Below are 22,199 nucleotides of genomic sequence, written 5' to 3'. Positions count from 1 at the left end.
TTCTGTTTTTATTTGTTTTACACAACGTCCCAACTTCATTTGAATTGGGGTTGTACATTTCTCTCGCTCATTAAATGACGGCTTATGACCTGTTACACAGTTTTCACTCATCTATGCAATAAGAAACTCCATTATTCTCATACTTACATTTATTATGATTTAAATGGACATCAAGCTATTTAATCCTTACAAGTTGCAGTTGTTATCAGCAATGAAAGAATCATAGTGTAATTAATATTAATGTTCATTATTTCTCACTTGCAGCTCATTGAAATAAGCTTAAACATCTTACTGAGACTATAGAGGAGTTTATTATTTGATTTGAATTTTATGAAAAGTTAAAGTGAAAAGAGTTTCTTTACATTTTTGCTTGTTTTGTCACTTTTTGACATTGAAATAAAATGGAAAAAGTCTGAAGTGCAGACTGGAACCTGTTGATACAACATATAAAATTAGTCTAACTGTAATTTATTGTGTAGAACTCAATGTAAATAACGTCTCAAATGGCCAGGCATTGCTGTTGGGTGTAACTGTCAGCTATATTCTCCTATAACTTAAGAATAATTCAGCTAGCTTGCATTGCAGTCCATGTAGTTACTGAATAATAAGCCTTAGGATTTAATAAGGCTACGATTTTAAGGGGTAAATATTTTATTACATAATTCCATTTGAATAATATGGCAAAGCTAAAGTAATACCTCCCTACAGGGTTAAAGCAGTATGCTCTATACATTATGCCAGTGGTTCTCTATGCTGGTTCTGGAATGAGCACATTTTAGTCTACTACAACACACACACTTCATCTCTGGAAGGGCTTATTATTGAGCTGATTAGAGGATCAGGCGTGTTAAAGCAGAGAAAACACCAAATATGCAGGACACGGCCTGCAAACAGAAGGGGGCAGTGTTTAGCCATCTGTATTCTCTGTCCATTTCTCAGCAGAAATATTGTGTGGATCTCTATCTCTGTGACCATTTCTCAGCAGAGCTATTGCATGGTCTGCCTCATGGATGGAGACTGACTGATGGTGAAAGGTTAAGGTTGTATAGCTTGATTTGTTATGTCTTTAAGGACACTGCTGGCAAGCTTCTCTAGCACCAATGACCTTGCCAACATTGATTTACAGCATTTATACACCAAATGAGACCCAGCCATTCACAAACTACTGCTTAAAAATAGAAGAAGAGGAATGCAGATTTTAGCTGATAATAACTATTAAGTCCAATAATCGAAAAATGAAAACTATGAATGCTTTAGCTCTCAACATCTGCGTCATATCACCACTAATATGTGTGACAGACGTCAGTGATAAAAACCACAAGCCAAAGAAAGATTCCCGAAGTTAAAGGAAGCTGCAATTCCCATTCAGTGTTACTGCTGCAGTTTATCTCTTTTCTGTAGACTTGAGTTAAAACAGCCTTCTAAAAAGTCTGAATGTGATAAGTTACAAAAATCCTGCGTCCAGTCTGAAATGTGCCTCCTCTGAAGCTATGATGCTGATGTAGCCAACAGGTAATGGAAGCTATTAGCCACTAATTAGCGCTGTGCAACCTGTTTATGTACATCACTATTGTGTCAAGTTCAGAAGTCATGAATAGACTCACTTTCATAGTTTCTGACACTGTATGATATACTGATGAAAATGGACATACAGAGAAAATTCCGGCTTCAAGATGACTATTGTTTTTTAGCTATCTAACACATTTTTATAGATAACAGTGTGTCATACAGTGACATCAATGAATCATTGAAATCAAACAGAACATGAACTGGGTGCATTTCCATCAGCTGGGTCAATCCAAGTTAGAAGCTACTAGTGTAGACAGCTAGGAAGCTTATCACTTAAGTAGCTTTGGACACTTTAGGCCTGTTTTCTAATGGTTGTACACAGTGAACAACAAAGAAGGACAATTTAGTTGTTAATTACAATCATTTATATACCAATTAATCATTGGCTTAAAGATGCAGGCCTAGATTTAGGCTTACAGTTTGCACAACTGCCCTACTGGTACTCTTTAAAAAGACGGTTCTTCAAGGGTTCTTTAGTAAAGACAATGATTTTATATAGAACAACAAACACTCAAAGAACCACTTACATATATATATAGAATCATATACAACACATTCTCTCCATTAATCTGAAGAACACTTTAAGCATGCAAATGGTTCTTGGTGTTCATGGTTCTATATAGAACCACTGTTTGTTCTGAAGAACCCCTGAAGAACCATCTTTGTTAAGGGTGTAGGGTATAAACTTCCTGGCTCATCCACTATGTTTTGCGTCTAAGGGTAAACCGTTTGACTGATTTTTTAAACTATTCTTTTGAAGCACTGCATTTATAAAACACTGTGAGGAACACAGTCACAAAGTCACAGTATAACAGCTTGTATTGGTGGTTTGTTATCAGACTGAATAAATGTAAATGATGTTCAGGTTCTGCTGCAACATGTTGACTGATCTCTTTAAATGAACAGCAGTCAGAATAGTTGGCCTAGTGTTGACTCTGGAGCACAACTGCTATAAAGCGTTCCCTTTTCACTGACAGAACATCCTGCATTCAGCAGCCGCTCAGCATGAACAGCTCGCGGGGGGAGATTAGAATCGCTCCAGCCTAGCGTTTACACACACACCCACACACACACACACACACACACACACACACACACACACACACACACACACACATTGTGCTGTGTTTGTGCTCAAAAAGAGCCACTGCTGGGCTTGAGTGGCAAACCTAACCTGAGGTTAACAACACTCGCTACATATATTCCTCTCATTCTCTCTCTCTCTCTCTCTCTCTCTCTGCCTATCTAATCTCATTCTATCGCTCTCTTCCTCATTCACTCATTCTCTCTATCTCTCTCTCAATATTTTTCTCTGCCTATCTAATCTGAATATCTCTCTCCCTCGCTCTCATCCTCTCTTTCTCTCTCCCACTCTCCCACTCTCCCTATCTCTCTCATTCTCACTCTCTCTCTCAGTCTTTTCCCCTGACTCATTCTCTCCTACCCTCACCTTCTCATTCTATCTCTCTCCCTCCCACTCTCTTTCTCTCATTGTCTCTCACATTCTCTCTTTCCTCTTCTCCTCTGGTCTTCTGTCTCTCACACACACACACATGGGACTGAGCAGCACTGCTAACACCACACACAGAGCTGTGTCTGGTGAAGATAAAGGTGGATGTGTTGTGAGCGAGAGGCTTGGAGACAGAAGCAGAGCATGTGTGCGTGTGTGTGTGTGTGTGTGTCAGTGTGTATTTCTCTCACCTTCAACACCAGTTCAACAGCACACCTACATTTGCCTCTCGCTCTGATTCAGCTCATGTGCTCAGATTTGTCTCTGGAATGTGATCATGTATTCAGATGAATGTGTACCAAATGAGAATCTGTAAAGATTCCTTTGCATTGCTAATGGGTTCTTTGCAGCATGAAAGCATTCTTCAGATTGATGGAAATGGGCTGTAGATGGTTCTATATAGCACCAAAAAGGGTTGTTCTACTGTTACAAGCTTGACATCAAACATTAGAAGAACTCTTTTTGGTGCTATATAGAAGCATCTACAGCACATTCCCCATTAATCTGAAGAACCATTAAACATTCAAAAACACCTTTAGGTTTTTAGGGTCCACCAAATATTCATGGTTCTATACAGAAACCCTGTCTTTACCACAGAACACTTGAAGAGCCATAATTTTTAAGAGTGTAAGACGGGAAAAGTGGGTTCATTCAATTCAATTCAAAAGCCACATAATAAGACAGAAAACTCATTGCCTAGTACGAGGTACTTTCATTTACCTTGTAATTCAGCCATTACCAAAAACACTGTGGACTTCAGTCGTCTACTCATGAACTCGAGGATTAATAATTTGGGTCAAATCAAGCTCCATTATAGTAGTTATCCTCTTCAGGTCATAAAAAAGCAAAAAAAAGAGAAAAAAATGGAGGTGCAGCTTTCTATTACCTGGCCTTGTTATCACTTTGCTGTGATGTGGATTCAAACAGGACTAATATTACTGAGGGAGCTTCAAGGCAAATTATACAAGGCAATTTGCTCCTGAAGTACTACTTAGCAGACTTGTATAAACAACAGACCACCCAAACTACAGCATCTCCCCAGCTAAAACTAATCCAGCTCCAATATAGCTTTATTTTCATAATATATATCACAAATCAACAAAAACATGTATTTTGAACAGATGCGTTCAAACATAACAACACATAAAACAACACAAGACATACCTGCCACACTACTGTTCCACTGTTCCATTACAGATAAAAGTAACATTGAAATATCAAGTGAACAGTAAGTAATCACCACACACAAAGACACAAAAAGCCCCCTTCAGTCTCTCTATGAGCACATGATTAACTCCTTCCTCTTCTCCACACTCATCATCAGCATGCTTATTTTCCCCTGCTCTCCTCTCCTCTCCTGAGGATGGGTGTGCATGTGTGTGATATGAAACAGGAAAACAGCACACACACACATGCTAATGATTTATTTATTGGGATAAATTATACAGTGCTCAGGTTGGGAGCAGAATTGCTTTGTTAATGATGTCTGATTATTCCCTCAGCTCTGTGCTCCACGCTTTTCATCTTTCACTCACCTCATTCTGTTTCACACTCGACCCCATTCACCACCCTCTTCTCACTACAGCGCTCTCACCTGCAGCCATACACGAGCTGTTAGAGTAATGACTAGCCTACTTGGCCTGTCACAGGGCTGAGGACGTCTAGAGTGTCAGAGACACTGTTTATAGCTGGTATTAACATGTGATCACAAGTGGATGGTGAGATGTATGGCTGCTTAAATCTAGGTTTAATGTGGTCATGTGTCTCAAATGCATATCCATGACCGGAGGAAGGGCAGCACGCACATTTACAACATCAGTCTCAGTGTTTGCTGTCAAAGAAAAATGTGCCATGAGTCCTCGTTGATGTAAATGTATGAGCTGAATATTTAGATCACATGGACAGCTAATGCAACTTGTAAACATGCAAAGAAGGAAGTTATGTAGCTGCACTCGTCTTTATTGTGATGATGTGGTTGTTTAGCCTGTCCTTCCCACATTGCTGTCGGGGAGACATTTTAGCTTCACACTGAGCCTGTTTAGAACTTGCATTAACATGTGTTTTGTGTCCTGTTCAACAACATACATGCAAGATGTAAACAAGCCCAAACCACATTTGAGAGTAGATGGGGGAAATTGGATCATGTTGAGCAACTGGTGCTGAAGGGACAGAGTTAAAATTCTAACTTTTCCTTGGTGTTTAGATCTTTGGCTAACTTCATGTTTAGCTTAGCAAGCAGGCTAAAGACTCAAACAGTGCCACACACTACAGTACATGTTTGAGTCTAAGTAATTCTCTGCTGAAACAAGTGCAAATGATAAAAACTAATGTCTGGGTGAGCAAAACCAGTTGAGTGCCTGATGCAGGAGTGACCTAAAGCTGGAAACAAACCTGTTCTGTGGTGTTTGGGAGTGTAGTATTTTGGCTAAGGTAACGAGGGCATAATTATCAGGCCAAAACGTGCCAGCCCGGGCTGGATTCTAGCTAGCTGATGCTGAAATGATGCCTGTTTAGAAGATCTCAGAGAGTGCAGAGTCAAATGACTTGTATTAGAGTGAAAGCTGAAATTGAACATGCTGTGTTGTGTTTAAGACTGTAGCATTTTGACTAAGCTACAGACCAAATGTGCTACACAGCCCGGGCTTGATTCCAGCTAAATGACACTGAAAAGACACCAGGATATCTGAGTAGGAAGAGACAAGTGATTGTTGTACTGAGGTTCTTCCCGGCTCTGATTTCCCATCTCTTTAACTGCTAACCTCGTTAAATGCTATATGCTTAGGAGGTCACCAAAACAGCCTGTTTGAACTGCAAAGAGAGAACAATATTGTATTTTAAACTTCTAAATAATCTAGCATTATAATATCTGTGTTTTTACTAACATTTAGGCTGTATCTCCCACTCAAATGGGACTCTGAGTGCTTGAATCTCAGTGTGCGGGTCAGGGTTTTCCTAATGTTTCTGCCCCTATGTTGGTTTCCACCCTTGTCTATTTTTTTCTTTTTCCATGTGCTTTTGTTTACATCAGCCATGCGCTTTTGTTTTGGTTTTAGCCTCATTTGTCCTCACCTGTTCTTAGTTCCTTGCCCCGCCCTTTTTTAGTGATCTCACGTGTTCCTTGGCTCCAAGGTTTGTATATACACCCCTTTGTTCCTCAGCCAGCACTGTTGATTTGAGGTTTGCGTTCATGAAGTTCATGTTTCCCTGCTTGTGTTTTCCCTGCATGACTGTAGCTTTTCTTTCTTTTTCTTAATTCATAGTGTTTTCTAATTTTCAGTGGATCCCTGTACCCATTTTCCTGCCTGCCTATTATCTGGAAAATCCATGTAAGAACTTTAATAAAAGACGCTCACACTTGTACCATGCCTCCTTGTCTACCTTGCCAGCCTCCACGTTACAGTGTGATGAGACATGAGTTTCCATGCCACATATTAACATTCTGACTGGTCACCACTCAGCTCACTTGTATAAAGTTGAAGAAGAATGAGAGAGAGTTATACTCATTGCATGATGTCACTGTGCATGTTGCATACATGCTTCCTAACATTTTTGCACCCTCAACTCAAAATGCCTTCCCGCGTCCCTGGTCAGCATACATCAGCACACAAACCTTTCAGCTTTTTCAACCACTTTTGCAGTATGTGCTTTTAACACATAGAAATAAAGAGGGCTTTTTAGAGAGCCAAATTTTAGGGCTTAGGGTCTGGTGTTGACATGCAGACGTGCATTAGCAGTAGCTGTTAACCTCTCTCACAAATAAAACCTTTCATTCCTTTAGAGCACAGAAGAGCTAACTGACCTCTAAAAAAAGCTAATGGAATCAGACAGACTTTTATTCAGGGAGAGAGAGAGAGAGGGAGAAAGAGAACGAGAGAGAGAGAAAGAGACAAAGAGAGAGAGAAGTTGAGGTATTTTAGATGTACACGATTAATCACATCAGTGTTTCTGTGTGTGTTTGTGTGTGAGTGTGTAATGGCTGGATTAACTTGCTCTGAAAGCTCTTACACACACACACACACGCACACACACACACACGCACACACACACACACACACACACACAGAATAAATTATCTCAGTTAACTCATCGGCTGTTTCATTCTCTCCTTTATGCATCAAAATGCAAAAATATCACATTTTGACTTTAAGAGGAATTCAACTGATTTTTCAAAAACTTATTTCATTTACATTCTTAAATGGTCCTTAGCACGGTCAAATGGTTCTTCAGATTGATGGAGAATGTGCTGGATATGATTCTATATAGAACCTTGTTGAAAATATTTCTATACAGCACCAAAAAAAGTGTTCTGCTATTGTTACAATGTTAAGCTTGTAACCAAAAGGACCCTTTTGGTACTATACAGAATATCTTTCAAAAAGATTCTATATAGAACAATATATAAATATGAAGAACCATTTAACAAAGCAAAATGATCATGGTTCTATATAGAACTCAATGTCTTTACTAAAGAACCCTTGAAGAACCATATTTTTAATGGTGTAGCCAATTCATGTTATATTTATATGTGCCTTTCCCTCTATCATGTGTTTCCTAATAGATGTGCTCTTGGTCCCTTTTATGCTGAATGGCTGTCTCTTTTTTTGTTCATTATATACTATATACTGTATATACTATATAAATAAAACCTATTTTATTATTATTATTAAATAGAGACAAAATGGTGTAGAAATCCAAATAAAACCTTGCTGGTAAAACAGCATTTTTCATGACAATTTCATAATCTAGCTTTCTAGCTTTCTTTGTGGTAGCTTTTAGACACTGAACTCTTCAGATGTCCTTCTCCAGAACTGTAAACAATTCTGACTCAGTACATTTCTCTAGAATGCAGCATTTCACACCAAACCACTCTGACTCTGACGATTTAAATTTTAATTAGTAAAATTAGCAGAAATTTGTAAAAGTCAGTGCACAGTGGTTACAGTCATTCAAGCTATGAATCTTTTCACATGAATAGGCCTTCTGACCCTAAACCTGTACAGTATGGTATATATACATCTCTGGATTGAAATAATTGCTAACTGACTATATACAACACATCTGCTGCTAAAAATACTAGTGCCATGAGACAAACAAGTTAACAAACAGCAAAGTCCTCTACATGAGCAGCTAACGTGGAGAGTGGAATGAAAGAGGTTAAGTGAGTTAGACAGAAGTTTTTAAAACAAGTTTCCAGACACACGTCCACGCCAGATCGATTGAGCCACAGCATTTCTCATGAGAACATAAACAGAATGCCAAGAAAGTGGAACTAGGACACAACTTCCTGCAGAAGAGCCTGTTCCCTGCTCTCTGGAAAGCAGCACAGCCATCTGCTCAGGAGAAAAACACTGAGAGAGAGAGACACACAGCAAGAGAGGGAGAGAATGCGAGAGAGATAGAGAGAGAGAGGGGGAGAGAGGGAGAGAGAGAGAGAGAGAGAGAGAGAGAGAGAGACCTGCAGTATCTGTCTGACCTCTACACAGCTGTAGCAGTGATCAGGGCAAGGCCTGGAGCTTCCTGAAGGATCTGTTTCTTTATTATGCACACACACACACACACACTGCTCCTCAAGAAGCAACAAAAGCTTCTGTGAAACACAACCACAGAAGCAGCACTTTATCAGTTTGTATTCCTGTCTTGGTGGGGTATTTCAATTGAATACCTGTATGAGTGCAGCTAATTACTGTGTTACATCTTGACCAGCTTCAACTGAGCAATGGCCACTGACTAAGCCATAAACCCCAGAATAAAACTCATACATTTATAGATGTACATAACCACTGTCCTTGTGGGGAACAGCCAGATGAAAACATTTGGTCTCCATAAAGAGCTAAATACAAGTCTATAATACATCCACCCACACATCAAAATGCTTCTAAACAACTTCTAAACAATACTAACCCTTTCTGTCAAACACAACCTCTGAAACTCTACTGATTCACAGCATGATTTGCTAAGCTTTGCATTCACAATGACCCATAATTGCAGTTCATGGGTGGTTTAGTTCTATTTGCCACACGGTTTAGCCAAAGCTAACCTGTAGGTATTATTGTGGCTTAGAACAATCTAAACTCAGCTTGCAATGTTCAGTTAACCCTTAAAGGTGATTTTGCATTTGATGGTGCATTATTATCACATGTACATCACCTGTCTTATTTTACAAAAAGAAAAACATCTTTACTTTTTCGTTTCAGCTACTTTCACACTGCAGGTAAAAGTGGCCCAAATCCAGTCTTTTTCTTCACATGTAATTCAGATTTGTTTCTGCTGAAAAAAATCCCCACATTTTCTTGGGCCTCTTTCTTATGAGGTGCTGAAATCTGATACGCATTTAACATGCAGCACTGCAGCCTTTATCTGAAGAGTTGGGTCAATTTGTTGGATGTTTAAGTCAAACCAACTCAGTCTTGACCTTAATTTGAAAATAGTTTTTTCCTTGTCTTGAAGTCACTGGCCCAAGCTGAAGGCCTAGCTCTAATAGCCACGGCTCGCCACAGCATTTTCTCATGTTTCAATTGATACAAATACTTCATTTTCCTTCACCTACTAATGAGGCCTTCACCAAAAATGTTAATCTTATATTGTGCCTGTATTGAGGACAAAAGAACTGTGTCAGGTTTTGCTCTTCTGGCTGTCAAAAAGAGGTCTTGTTGTCTATAAATGGGTCTTGTTATTATAGTGAGTTCAGTGAGAAGCAGATGACTATTACTGAGGAAGCTCCAGTTTCAGGCAATCACAGAAAGCAATTCAACAAGGAATTATTACTGTGAGACTTCTGTACACTGCAGATAAATACTGGATTAAAATCATGGATCTCTGTAGTAATCACTTAAATTACAGTTCCTCCCCTGGAAAAAACTAATCCAGCTCAAAAAGGGCTTTTTCTTTAGCTCTGAGCATGGCCACTGAGGGAAGTCAAACAGTTTTTCAAAATCAGGTTTACTTCAAGGATATTTGGAAAAAAAAGAATCAAAAGACTTAAAGGGGCTTCGTACAGATCAAATGTCTTTAGCCAGTAAAGACACCTGATCTGTGTGAGTTTGCTTCCCATTGCTAGCATTCTTCTTCAAAGCAGGTAAACGAAAGAAACGGAGCTTCATTTCTCTGGTCAAATTCCATAATTAAAACAGAAACTTTCATTTTTTTTTCTGTAAACTTTGTTCAAAGTGGTTGGTTTGGTGTCTGCTCTTTGTACCTTCAAGTTCAAAGCTCATTTTGAAGTCTCATTTTTGCATGAAAAGGGTCTCTTAATTGTAAAGAAAAGTATATGGGGTCAGGAAAGATATATTTACATGGATCAGGTCAGGATCTGATCTGTGTAGATTGTCAGATATTGACCACATTAAAAATATATTGGCCTTTATTCATCAAAGTTGCATAAAGCATGCAAATTTGACTGCCTTTGTGAAACCTTTATATGACATGAAACCAAGCAGAGATTAGCATAAAATCAAGTGCCAGTCTACCAGCACCTCATCTGCATATCATTTACATAAGGCAGGCTCTAATTCACTATAACGTTTCAGTAGGAAACCAATAAAACAACAGCGTTCAGCAGCTCGTGAGCCAATGGCTCTTTTTAAAGGCGGAGTGAATGCACTGCTCCCCCTACTGAACACACTTCATAGTGTTAAAATGACCATGAAGGAAAGAATAAAGAATAAAGAAAAGAATAAAATGTGAAATAAACAAAATATCTTTGGATCCCCCCGCGACCCTGACGGAGAAGCGGCTTAGAAAATGGATGGATGGATCTTTGGATTTAAGATGGTATAATGATGTGATTGTGCAGTGTGGTTATTTTTTTAAAGTAACATATAATGGCACTGAATTTGATGAGCTCAGGAGGTGTGGCCATGCAATCGGCCACGCAAAGGCTCATGGTAGGTGCAGGCTTTACTAATAATGGACTAAATGTTGTTTAGATGTCATTGTCAGTAAACAACATTTAGTCCATTATTAGTAAAGCCTGCACCTACCATGAGCCTTTGCGTGGCCGATTGCATGGCCACACCTCCTGAGCTCATCAAATTCAGTGCCATTATATGTTACTTTAAAAAAATGTTGTTTAGATGTCTGTTGTTTAGATGTCATTGTCAGTCTCTCCCTTAGAGATAGGGTGAGAAGTTCAGTCATCCGGGAAGGACTCGGAGTAGAGCCGCTGCTTCTTCACGTCGAGAGGAGCCAGCTGAGGTGGTTCGGGCATCTGGTTAGGATGCCTCCTGGACGCCTCCCTCGGGAGGTGTCACAGGCGAGTCCACCTGGGAGGAGACCCCGAGGAAGACCCAGGACACGCTGGCGCGACTATATCGCCCAGCTGGCCTGGGAGCGCCTCGGAATCCCCCTTGGAGAGCTGGTGGAAGTGGCTGGGGAAAGGGAGGTCTGGGCTTCATTGCTTAGGATGCTGCCCCCGCGACCCGAACCCCGGACAAGCGGAAGATAATGGATGGATGGATGGATGGATGTCATTGTCAGTTAAAAGGTATGTGTATGTGTTAGTGTGCCAATCTGTGTCGAGAAGTGGGGTTATTGTGTGGGTGTTTTGTGTGTGGGGGGGTCACTATCAGAGTGAAGCGTGTGGCTAGAGGTGGCCTTCATCGCGAGTTTGATGTTTTGTATGTGCATTTTCCTTTGGGATGTCAATAAAGAGCACTTTCTCACCACAGGTCATGGCCAACCCTATGTTTCACTCTCTTAGTTAAACTATCACACACACTCTTACCAGATGCGAGTTTGATCGCATAGATAGATAGATAGATAGATAGATAGATAGATAGATAGATAGATAGATAGATAGATAGATACTTTATTGATCCGAAGGAAATTTAGGACATAGATATGGCAAAGATGAAATTAATTAACAACAAAACTGTCTATAAATTGGAATTTGCTCATTTCATGATTGAACGCAACTTTGATGAATGAGAGCCAGGGTAAACAACAAACTGCATAATCAGATTTGAGCAGTAAATAGTTCAGACTTGTAGTCTGAACATAGCCTTTGTCATATCTTCACATCAAAACAGATGGAAAAATGTCAGAAGTGTGGCCTCAAAATGTTAATTGAATGTAGATGTAATTCACTATGTAATTAATTGTGTAATAGTATAGCAAACATTGAAATATTAAATATGAAGTTCTATGGGTAACCAGGAAAATGCTGGAAATGGCTCATACAATGATATGCTCAGTATGTCAAGACAAATATGACTGTCTGTAGAAGTGCATCTCACTGCCTGGCGACTGCTTTAGGAACAGATAATTCCCTAAACTGTCCTCCACACGTGCCTCAAAAGAGACACATTACAACAGAAAAGTGTAACGATTGACAGGGGAGAGATGAATGCGGAGGGACAGGCAAATACGAAGCTTACAATATCCCAGGGATAGACAGAATTCGTAACCTTCCAGTTCCAGAACCAGTTCCAAGTCTAAACATGGAAAAAGCCAAAAACTGCCAGCAAAAGTACAAGAGGGTGAAACTAAAGACGAAGTCGGTATAAATAAGAAAAAGGGTCATAACATGCAATCATAGGAAATCTAGATAACCGTTCAGTATGTTCAGGCGCACAGTCTGAGTCAGCCTGAGACGTGACAAAATGTCTACAATGGCAACACAATGACAGCACTGTGCAATGCAACTGTCATGACTGGCCCCTCCCAGTCCTGTCCATGTGTTCGTGTTGTTTTGGTTTTGCCCATGTGCATTTGTTTTGGTCCAGCCCCCTCGTTTCATGACTCCACCCCTGATTGTCTCCACCTGTTTCCCGCCTGTCCCTTGTTTACTCTGTGTATTTAAGCCCTGTGTTTGCCCCTTGTGTTGGCTGGTCTCTGAACAGGTCTATGTATTGGTCTTTGTACTGTTGGGCTTGTTTGATTCTGGTTTGTCATGTCTGTTCCCCGATCGATCCGTGTTGGCTACATGAACCTGGACCGTTTAGACGATGACCCTGGATTTGCCCATAATAAACGACGCTTATCGCCGCATATGAGTCCGCCTCCTCACTCCCCGTTACAACAACACAAGCAAACACAAGCAAACGTGACAACTCCATATTGTTGCTACGATAAGTTATAAACACGTTCATTTGTTTTAATCCAATTAATCCAAATAGCATGACAAACCACTCTGGAAAATTCCCTTTGATGAATTATAAATACAATCCTATATAACCACCATCATTTGTCTCAATCCAATTATTTCAAATAAGCCTGTTTTGCCAGGACTCACCAGACTGCCTAAGATGTCTAAACTTGGACGCACACCAAAAAAAGAGTACATGATCAATTACATTAATGCATTTGCTTTATTCTCATTTTTCCTTTGTGCTGGAACAGAGAAAAGCACATTAATTTATCAGCTCTACTTTTTTGCTTTCAGCCAACTTTGGACGCCTCATGACCTCTTTTTGAGGTTACACTCTTCTAAGACTTTCTGAAGTTAAAGTTAATTTCATATTCAGCCTGGAAATGCAAGACCTTTCCTTAATTTACTAGAAAAGGTCCTTTTTTATGGAACTGCCATTCCAGACCTGCAGATAGCTTGTTGGAATCTGTGTAGTAGTTTATGACAAAAATGCATATCTAACATTGTCACAAGTGTGAACAGAGCACATAATGGAAGACTATGCTCAGAGCTAGAGTAAAAGCCCTCAAGTTAAGCCCTGTTTGAGCTAAATTTGTTTTCCAGGGGAGGAGCTGGAATTTGAGTCCTTACTGACGATATCCATGATTTTAATCTAGAATGAATCTGCAGTGCTGATAGTCTTACACTAATAATTTGACATTAAATAGCTTTCTGTGATTGGTTGATCCCAAAGCTTCCTTAGTAATAGTAGTTTACATCAAAATAAACTCACTGTAATAAAACCTGTTTATAGAAAACAATACCTCTTTTTTACAATACTGGCCTATATAAGCTTTAACATCTTAGTAAAGACCTCATGAGAAGGTGAAGGAAAATGAAACTATTGACTATTATTGGTCAGCCTTTCATTTGGGCAATGAATATCAACAATTGATAAACAAGAAAAATATAAATTTTGTGGCCGTGCTAATTTCTAGCTTCCCTGAGGGATTTCTAATAGTATGTTAGCCTTAATGCTGCTGCATGTAAATATTTCTCTCAATTATACTCAGACATTTCAGGCTTGAAAATGACATTCCATATTTTTATTTGATGCTTGTAACAGACATTAACATGTGTTTTACCTTGTATGTTGAAGTTTTAAAGCTGACTCATTCAGCAAAGAATCCTGGCATAAAATTGAGGCTGCTGAAAGCTGGTTAGGCTTGTACTCACATTCACATTCATTGTCATGTCCAGCACTTCCAGAAGCTCTAGAGCAGAGGTCACTAATAGGCGGACCGCTGTCTGAGTCCAGACCCAGATGCTGTCCTATGTAGACCTGGACATATAACCAATAAACTACGGAGAATTATTTAATTTTGATAGGGTGGTATTATTTTAATCGGCATGTCTTTTCTAGCCTTTACTGCTTTAGTGGCCCAGGAAACTCACAGACCAAGTTAATTTACATGACATAATATATATATATATATATATATATATATATATTTCTTTTTTTAAAATAATATATAAATATTACTGAATTGTACTTTATTTGATTTGACATTCAGTTGTCGAGTAGGCTACTTTAGTAAACAGCACATGGCACTGAATTATGATGCAAGTTTGACATCATGATGTTCCCGGACCTTTACTTGAGGATATTTTCTCTAACTTGACCTTACTGAATTTGTATTAAGAACCCTGGTCTAGAGCAAGGCTGCATTGGATAGTCAAAGTTTGCTTGTGGCAAGCCAAGGGCCAAAAAGCCCAAGACAATTACAAACGAAGAAAAGAAAAAGTTTGTTCTCTCAGTGGGTGAGAGGGCATAGTTAGGATACTTTCTGGTGGGCCAAATCAGATGAATTCACGGGCCAACTTTGAACTTTGGCCCACAGGCTAGAGTGACATTTTTTCTCATGAAATTTATTCAAACAGTTCTAAGTTAAAGCCTGATTGATTGATTCCTCTGTCTGTTTCTTATTATATTGGCAGTTAACCTAGCATATTAGGTCCTCGGTCCAGCTCCTAAAGACCTAACCATTGGAAGAGCTTGCATGGCTGTATCTATAGAAAACACCACAGAAAATCAATCCTGATTGGACAATTTTCCTTTGAGTCCTTTAAGATCGTATTGCTTTTTATTCAAACCAAATGAAACAGAAGTATTACTACACTATTTATGCAATTTAAAAGCTACAAACAATATATTTAAATGAGCTTAAAATAATTAAAAGATCATTTAAAATGCAATTTAAAATTATTAAAAGGTGATTTGATTTAATTTAAAATTAAAATAATTTTTAGATTTTTGAAGTAATATTTAATTCCTGCACATCATAGTAGGCCCTGAACGTTTTCCATTTAGAAATACCAGTACATCTCCATCATCTGGCAAGAATGTGTTGGGTGTTTCGTCTGGTCAGAGACGAAGAAGACAAGGAAAGTTGGTGGTGGATTGAGGAAGTCCAGGGGAGTATTCAGAAGAAGAAGGCAGCTAAGAAAAAGTGGGATAACCAGAGAGATGAAGGAAGTAGGCAGGAGTACTGTGAGGCTAGTCGCATAGCAAAAAGAATGGTGGCAAAGGTAAAGGATCAGGCCTATGATGAGCTGTATGAGAGGCTGGACAGTAAAGAAGGAGTAAAGGACTTGTATCGTTTGGCTAAACAGAGAGATAGAGCTGGAAAGGATGTACAGCAGGTTAGGCTGATAAAGGATAGAGAGGGAAATGTACTAGTGAGTGAACAGAGAGTGTTGAGTAGATGGAAGGAGTACTTTGAAGAACTAATGAATGAGGAAAACGAGAGAGAGAGGAGGACAACGGGGGGAGAGATAGTGGATCAGGAAGTGCAGAGAATTAGTAAGGTGGAAGTGAGGGCAGCTTTAAAAAGGATGAATGGAAAGGCAGTTGGTCCAGATGACATACCTGTGGAGGTATGGAGATGTTTAGGAGAGAAGGCAGTGGACTTTTTAACCAGGTTGTTTAACAAAATCCTGGAGAGTGAGAGGATGCCTGATGAGTGGAGAAGCAGTGTACTGGTCCCCATTTTTAAGAACAAGGGTGATGTACAGAGCTGCAGTAACTACAGAGGTATAAAGTTGATGAGCCACACCATGAAGGTATGGGAAAGAGTTGTTGAAGCAAGGCTAAGGCGAGAGGTCCAGATCAGTGAGCAGCAGTTTGGTTTCATGCCCAGAAAGAGTACCACAGATGCAATTTTTGCATTGAGAGTGTTGGTAGAGAAGTACAGAGAAGGTCAGAAGGAGCTGCATTGTGTCTTTGTGGATCTAGAGAAGGCATATGATAGGGTGCCAAGACAGGAACTGTGGTACTGTATGAGGAAGTCAGGTGTAGCTGAAAAGTATGTTAGGGTGGTGCAGGACATGTATGAGGATAGTGAGACAGTGGTGAGGTGTGCAGTTGGAGTGACAAATGGTTTCAAGGTGAAGGTAGGGTTACATCAGGGATCAGCTTTGAGCCCCTTCTTGTTTGCAATGGTGATGGAAAGGTTGACAGATGAGGTCAGGCAGGAGGCTTCATGGACCATGATGTTTGCAGATGACATTGTAATCTGTGGTGAGAGTAGAGAGCAGGTGGAAGAGAATCTGGAAAGGTGGAGGTTTGCACTGGAGAGGAGAGGAATGAAGGTTAGTAGAGACAAGACGGAATTCATTTGTGTGAATGAGATGGAGGCAGGTGGAAAGGTGAAGATGCAAGGAGTAGAGGTCGCAAAGGTGGATGACCTCAAATATCTTGGGTCAACCATCCAGAGCAATGGACAGTGTAGAAAAGAGGTGAAGAAGAGGGTGTAGGCAGAATGGAGTGGGTGGAGACGGGTGTCAGGGCTGATGTGTGACAGAAGGATAGCAGCTGGAGTGAAAGGGAAGGTTTACAAGACAATAGTGCGTCCTGCTATGATGTATGGTTTGGAGACTGTGGCTCTGTCTAAAAGACAGGAGGCTGAGCTGGAGGTGGCGGAGATGAAGATGCTGAGATATTCGTTGGGACAAGGACAGACAAGATTAGAAATGAGCATAAAATTAGAAATGACATAAAATTAGAAAATTAAAAATTACATTACAGAACCTCCTCTCATAATGTTAAGATGAATAGAATTAGCATTGAGCTGTAGCATGTTTGTTGTAATTGTGCTTAATGGCTCCAGAAGCTAGCATCTCCCGCTCAGTGTTCCCTGCTATTGACCCCCTTGCCTTCGTCTCTTCAAATCCTCCTCACAGCATGCAATCTCATAATGCTGATGAGAATGCTCCTGCGTGTCCAGCTTTATTACAGTGGCAGGGAAAACAGCCCCATATGGCAGCTTTATTGGGGCTGAGGTAGCGTTCTTTAGGCAGCCATCTCTTAACGCTTAGCTCTGTGGCTAATCTTTTTAGTGCTGAATACTGCTCCTTGCACTTCTCAAGGTTAGAGAATGGAGAGATGGACACGACAGACAGATGAATAAGAAGGAAAGGAGGAACAAAACCAATGGAAAAGGCTGATGAAAGTTAGTTCCTTAAAGAACTGTTGCCCTACTTGGCCAGAAGAAGAAATGTGTTTTTCGTAAGACTGTCTCAGAAATAAAGCAGATCTCAGTGTAGAGGAAGGATATAGAACAGAGCTATATGATGGCGCTTTTCCACCACATGGTACGGCTCAACTCCACTCAATTCTACTCTTTTGGTATCAGCTACTTCCTTTTCCCCTGCAGATTTAGCACCCCCTGGTTATCATAGCGATACCACACGAAACTGCTGTAGCATGAAGGAAAAATTTTGTTCAGAAGAGGCTGACGGCTGCAAAAAGGCTGCAGAAAAAAATCAGCAGAGTTTGGGAAATACTGCATCAGAATTTAAAGGATGAGACCATTCTGATTGTTTAAATGGTGACGCAAGCGTGTATGCTAACCTGCGCTAACATTAGCATATGTGTTTAGGGTGATAGTGATGATTCTCTTAGATCAATCAGAAGTCTGCAGTTTTTCTACTGTCTTCTATTCTGCTCATTTGGTACCTCAATGGAGGTGATACTAAAAAAGGATGAGATGCCAGGTTTGCCTAACGGAGCCCCTAAAATGGTGAGTAGAGACGAGTTGAACCAGTACTGTATAGTCTTACACTTTTCTTAGGGAAAATTATCCATTTACATTTACATTTACAACATTTAGCAGACGCTCTTATCCAGAGCAACTTCGAAGAAGTGCTTTGTCAATCTAGAGAAAGTATCTTTGCCAGCTACCAATAGCTTAGAGAAAAGACAGTCCTGAGCTCAGATACTGCTAGAAACAAAATATCACTGCGGACACCAAGAGAAAAAGAAACAGAGTTAAACACAGAACTCTGTGCCATTCAATGCAATACAATTACAAAGAGATACAATACAAAAAACTACAATACACAGTGCAGTACAATAAAATATATTTAAGTGCAGCTTATAATTCAGTGCTCATTTAAGTGCTGTGTAAAGAGATGTGTCTTCAGTCTACGTTTGAAGACAGCAAGAGACTCTGCTGTACGGACAGCCAGTGGGAGTTCATTCCACCACCTGGGTGCCAGTACGGAAAACATTCTCGACGCTTGTCTTCCAAGCGCCTTGAAGGATGGCGGGTCACGCCGAGCTGTACTCGAAGCTCGAAGGGCTCGTGGTATAGTTTGAGATTTCACCATTGAAATCAGATATCCAGTTAAGACTGGGTTGAGACAAGTAAGACACAACAGAGTTAATCCATATGTGAGAAAATTTTTATTATTATTTTTTATTAAAGTGAGAAAATCTGAGGGTTGTCTGCCAAAATTTCAGACAGAAGGGAAAATGGCTAATCTTTCATTCTGATTTCAAACAGGACTTAACACCTCAAAAATCCAGGGCCCGCTGGCTGGCCCAAAAGTTACTACACACTTCTATAACCTAAGAATAGTTCAATCATTTTGCACAGAAGCCCCTGTAGTTCCTGAATAATAAGCCTTAGTATGTAAAAATAGCCCCACGACCCTGACGGAGAAGCGGCTTAGAAAATGGATGGATGGATGGATGTAAAAATAGTGTGATTGTAAGGAGTTACCCGTGTCTTGGAGAAGTATTTGTTTTGCATATTTGTTTGTTCTGGGTAGACATGATCCTACACTAAGCAGACATAGCATTACTCTACCTTACTACAACTTTCCCTGTACACATTTCTCCAGACTCTGTTCTTCCTCATACAGGGACATGGCACTGAAGGTTAAAGGGATTTGTGAGAACAGTCAGTCCTCTGCAGCAGAGCTGATCTAGTGAGGCAAACAGCACTGTTAGTGTAGCACAAAATGAAGCTGCCTCTAATTACAATGTGCACTATGGGAACTAGCATAAGCCTCCAAAGCCAGGAGTTCTGTCAAAGCTGAGTGGCAATCACAAAGAAAAGGTTGACTCATTTCCACTTCTGGGCCCTTTACCTGCACCTCCTGCCTACCTCAGATAAATTTTCGGTCAACTGTTTGCATTTTTAAGACGTTTATCTAAAATAAGTTGCTAGCACCAATATGACAGACGGCTTCAATCGTACACTGTGGCTCAGCAGTACTACTCCTGGGATTAAATGGTTTCTCCAGCCTCCTCTGAATGCTCAAGGTCTGACATTAACAGCAATAAACAATGATTACAACTAATGTGCTAAGCAGGAACAAAAACAAATCACACTATGACATAGAAATACAGACCATGTCCTTTATGTGGAACCCCTGCCTTGTATTAAAACTCACTGACCACTTTATGAGCTCCTCAGTGACAGATGGACTTTCTGTAAATCATGAGTTGGTGCACAATTTATCAGCCCTTCTATCCCCCTTTCATCATTAGACACTTTCTGAGCACAGGACCCGTGCTGACCGGATATTACTTGGGTGCTGAAACCTTCTCAATGCAGCAGTGACACAGACATGGTAGTAAAATGGTAGCAATGAGTTATTACATGTCAATGTCATTGCTAGATTCAGAGTGGCTCAAACTATCTAGACAAAAGGAGCTGGTCGGAAACTGACCTCTGATGTAGGAGTAGAGCAGAGGTCTGAATCCAGTTTCCTGGATTTTTACATTTTATTGTATAACATCACTCTGCTCTTCTGAAGCTAAAATATTTCCAGAAAACAAATTTTAAAAGAGAAAAATCAATATATAGTATGAAAACAGGTTCACTGTCACAGTATTTAAGGGGGTGGGATTAGGGTACTTTTCTGGTGGACCCAATCAAACCTCCCCACAGCCCAACCATGGTCTGTGGGCTACATCTTGGGCAGCCTTGGTCTAGTGTATTTGTGCATGATTAAACCAAATGCTGAGAGGGTGCATGGCTTGCTATAGAAGGAGAGGTGCATTCAAAATGTAAATGAGGATTTATCACTGAATTGAGTAGTATAAGCTGATTAGTCTATATCTGTATGACTAGTCAATGAACACAAAAACACTGCAGTGCATGCAAAAGGACGAACAAAAAAATACAAGAATTCATAAGTGAAAAAACAGAGAACTGTCCTTTTAAGCTGGCACAAACTCTCAAAAAAGTCCCCCTATATGGCGAGACCCTCAGTAGCTACTTTACAGGAAGAGGATAAAGCCAAAGGAATGTGAGTTGACTGAAAGCAAGATAAAAACGTGTAGAATGTTAATGTCGGTGAGGGTGGCCCTTTAAGATCAGCTTTGACTCCACAACCAACTTTATGACTTGAGCAACCAGTATCTGTCCATTATCTGGGTTAGTGGAGAATCAGACATTGACGAGGCTTATTTTGGCAGCGCTGTTCATCTGGCCGCTGGTGCATTGTTCTGTTTTAAAGATAAAAAGTTCCCCTGCTTTCCAGCCTGCTGCTTCACAGCGAAGGAAACACTGAGCACCCTCCAAATCAAAACCACACGTGCTCCATCACACTCCCACTTCCACAGAAACAACAGAAAGAGAGCAAGAGAGAGAGAGAGTGAGAAGAAGAGCAGGGAGAGAAGGGGACGATGAGAGAAAAAGAGAGAGAGGGAGAGAGAAAGTAGGGAGAGAAAGAAAAGAGTGACAAACAGTAGGCCGAGAGAAAAAAGAGAAAGAGAGAGAAAACAGAGGGAGAGAGAGGTAGAGAGGGATATATAATAGGGAGGGAGAGATGGAAAGAAAAAGAGAAAGGAGAGACAAAGGAAAGTGTGCAAGAAGGAGGTGGAGAGAAAGACTAAATGGGAGAGTAGAGAGAGAAATCGGGAAGAAAAAGGAGAGGAGACAAAAAGGAGAGAGAGAAAGGGAGAGATAAGCAAAAATATGAAGGAGACAGAGAGGGAGACAGAAAGAGAGATAACAGAGGCAAAGCAAAAAAGACAGACAGAAAGAGAGAATGAGAAAGGAGGAAGACAGAAAAAATGGATGAGAGATGAATGGAGGAGGTGGAGAGAAAGATGAAATGAGAGAAAACAAGAGGGAGGGAGATGACAAACTGAAAAGAGTGAAACAAAAGCAGTAGAAAAAAAAATATAGAGAAAGAGGGAAAACAAGAACAGAAAAACTGAAAAAAGATAGAGATAGAGAGAGAGAGAGAGAGAGAGAGAGAGAGAGGGGGAAGGTATGATAAGGAATGTGTGAGGAAATGAACTGGCTCTGTGCCTCAGAAGGAGATGGAAAAGGGATTGGAGCTGCAATTCACCCTCCAACACACACACACACACTCGTGTTGTGACTCTGAGCATCAGGAGGTCAGGGCTGTTTCTTTTTCTGGTGTTTTGTGGCAGAAATGTCAGAATGAACACACAAACACATACACGCTTACACACTACAGATGCTAAAATTGGTGAGATCCTACCTCCATTGTCTTTGAGATGAAGAGCAATCTTGGTGTCATCTGTGAGAGGAGAAAAGAACAGAAAGAGAGAGAGAGAGAGAGAGAGAGGGTGAGAGAGAGCGAGAGAGAGAGAGAGGGTGAGAGAGAGGAGTTAAAATATGAAATTTCAGCAGTTACTATTATATATCTTTTACCCAACAAACTAATCAGTAGAGGAGAAAGAACAGGCCCCACTCCCATCTCTCTCTCTCTCTCTCTCTCTCTCAA

General features: G+C 40.2%; 1 protein-coding gene across 1 annotated transcript in view; it reads right to left on the bottom strand.

The window, feature by feature from the left end:
* plxdc2 (plexin domain containing 2) overlaps window positions 1-22,199 on the bottom strand; it is a 193,715-nt gene that overhangs the window by 7,962 nt on the left and 163,554 nt on the right. The window contains exon 12 of the mRNA XM_037534926.1: window positions 21,954-21,992. Coding sequence (XP_037390823.1) covers window positions 21,954-21,992 — 39 coding nt within the window. The remainder of the gene's footprint in view (window positions 1-21,953; window positions 21,993-22,199) is intronic.

This window comes from Pygocentrus nattereri, chromosome 2 (assembly GCF_015220715.1).
Source record: "Pygocentrus nattereri isolate fPygNat1 chromosome 2, fPygNat1.pri, whole genome shotgun sequence".
NCBI classification, from domain to species: domain Eukaryota; kingdom Metazoa; phylum Chordata; class Actinopteri; order Characiformes; family Serrasalmidae; genus Pygocentrus; species Pygocentrus nattereri.
The sequence above is the reverse complement of the archived record's forward strand: the minus strand, read 5'-3'. Positions and strand labels throughout refer to the sequence as shown.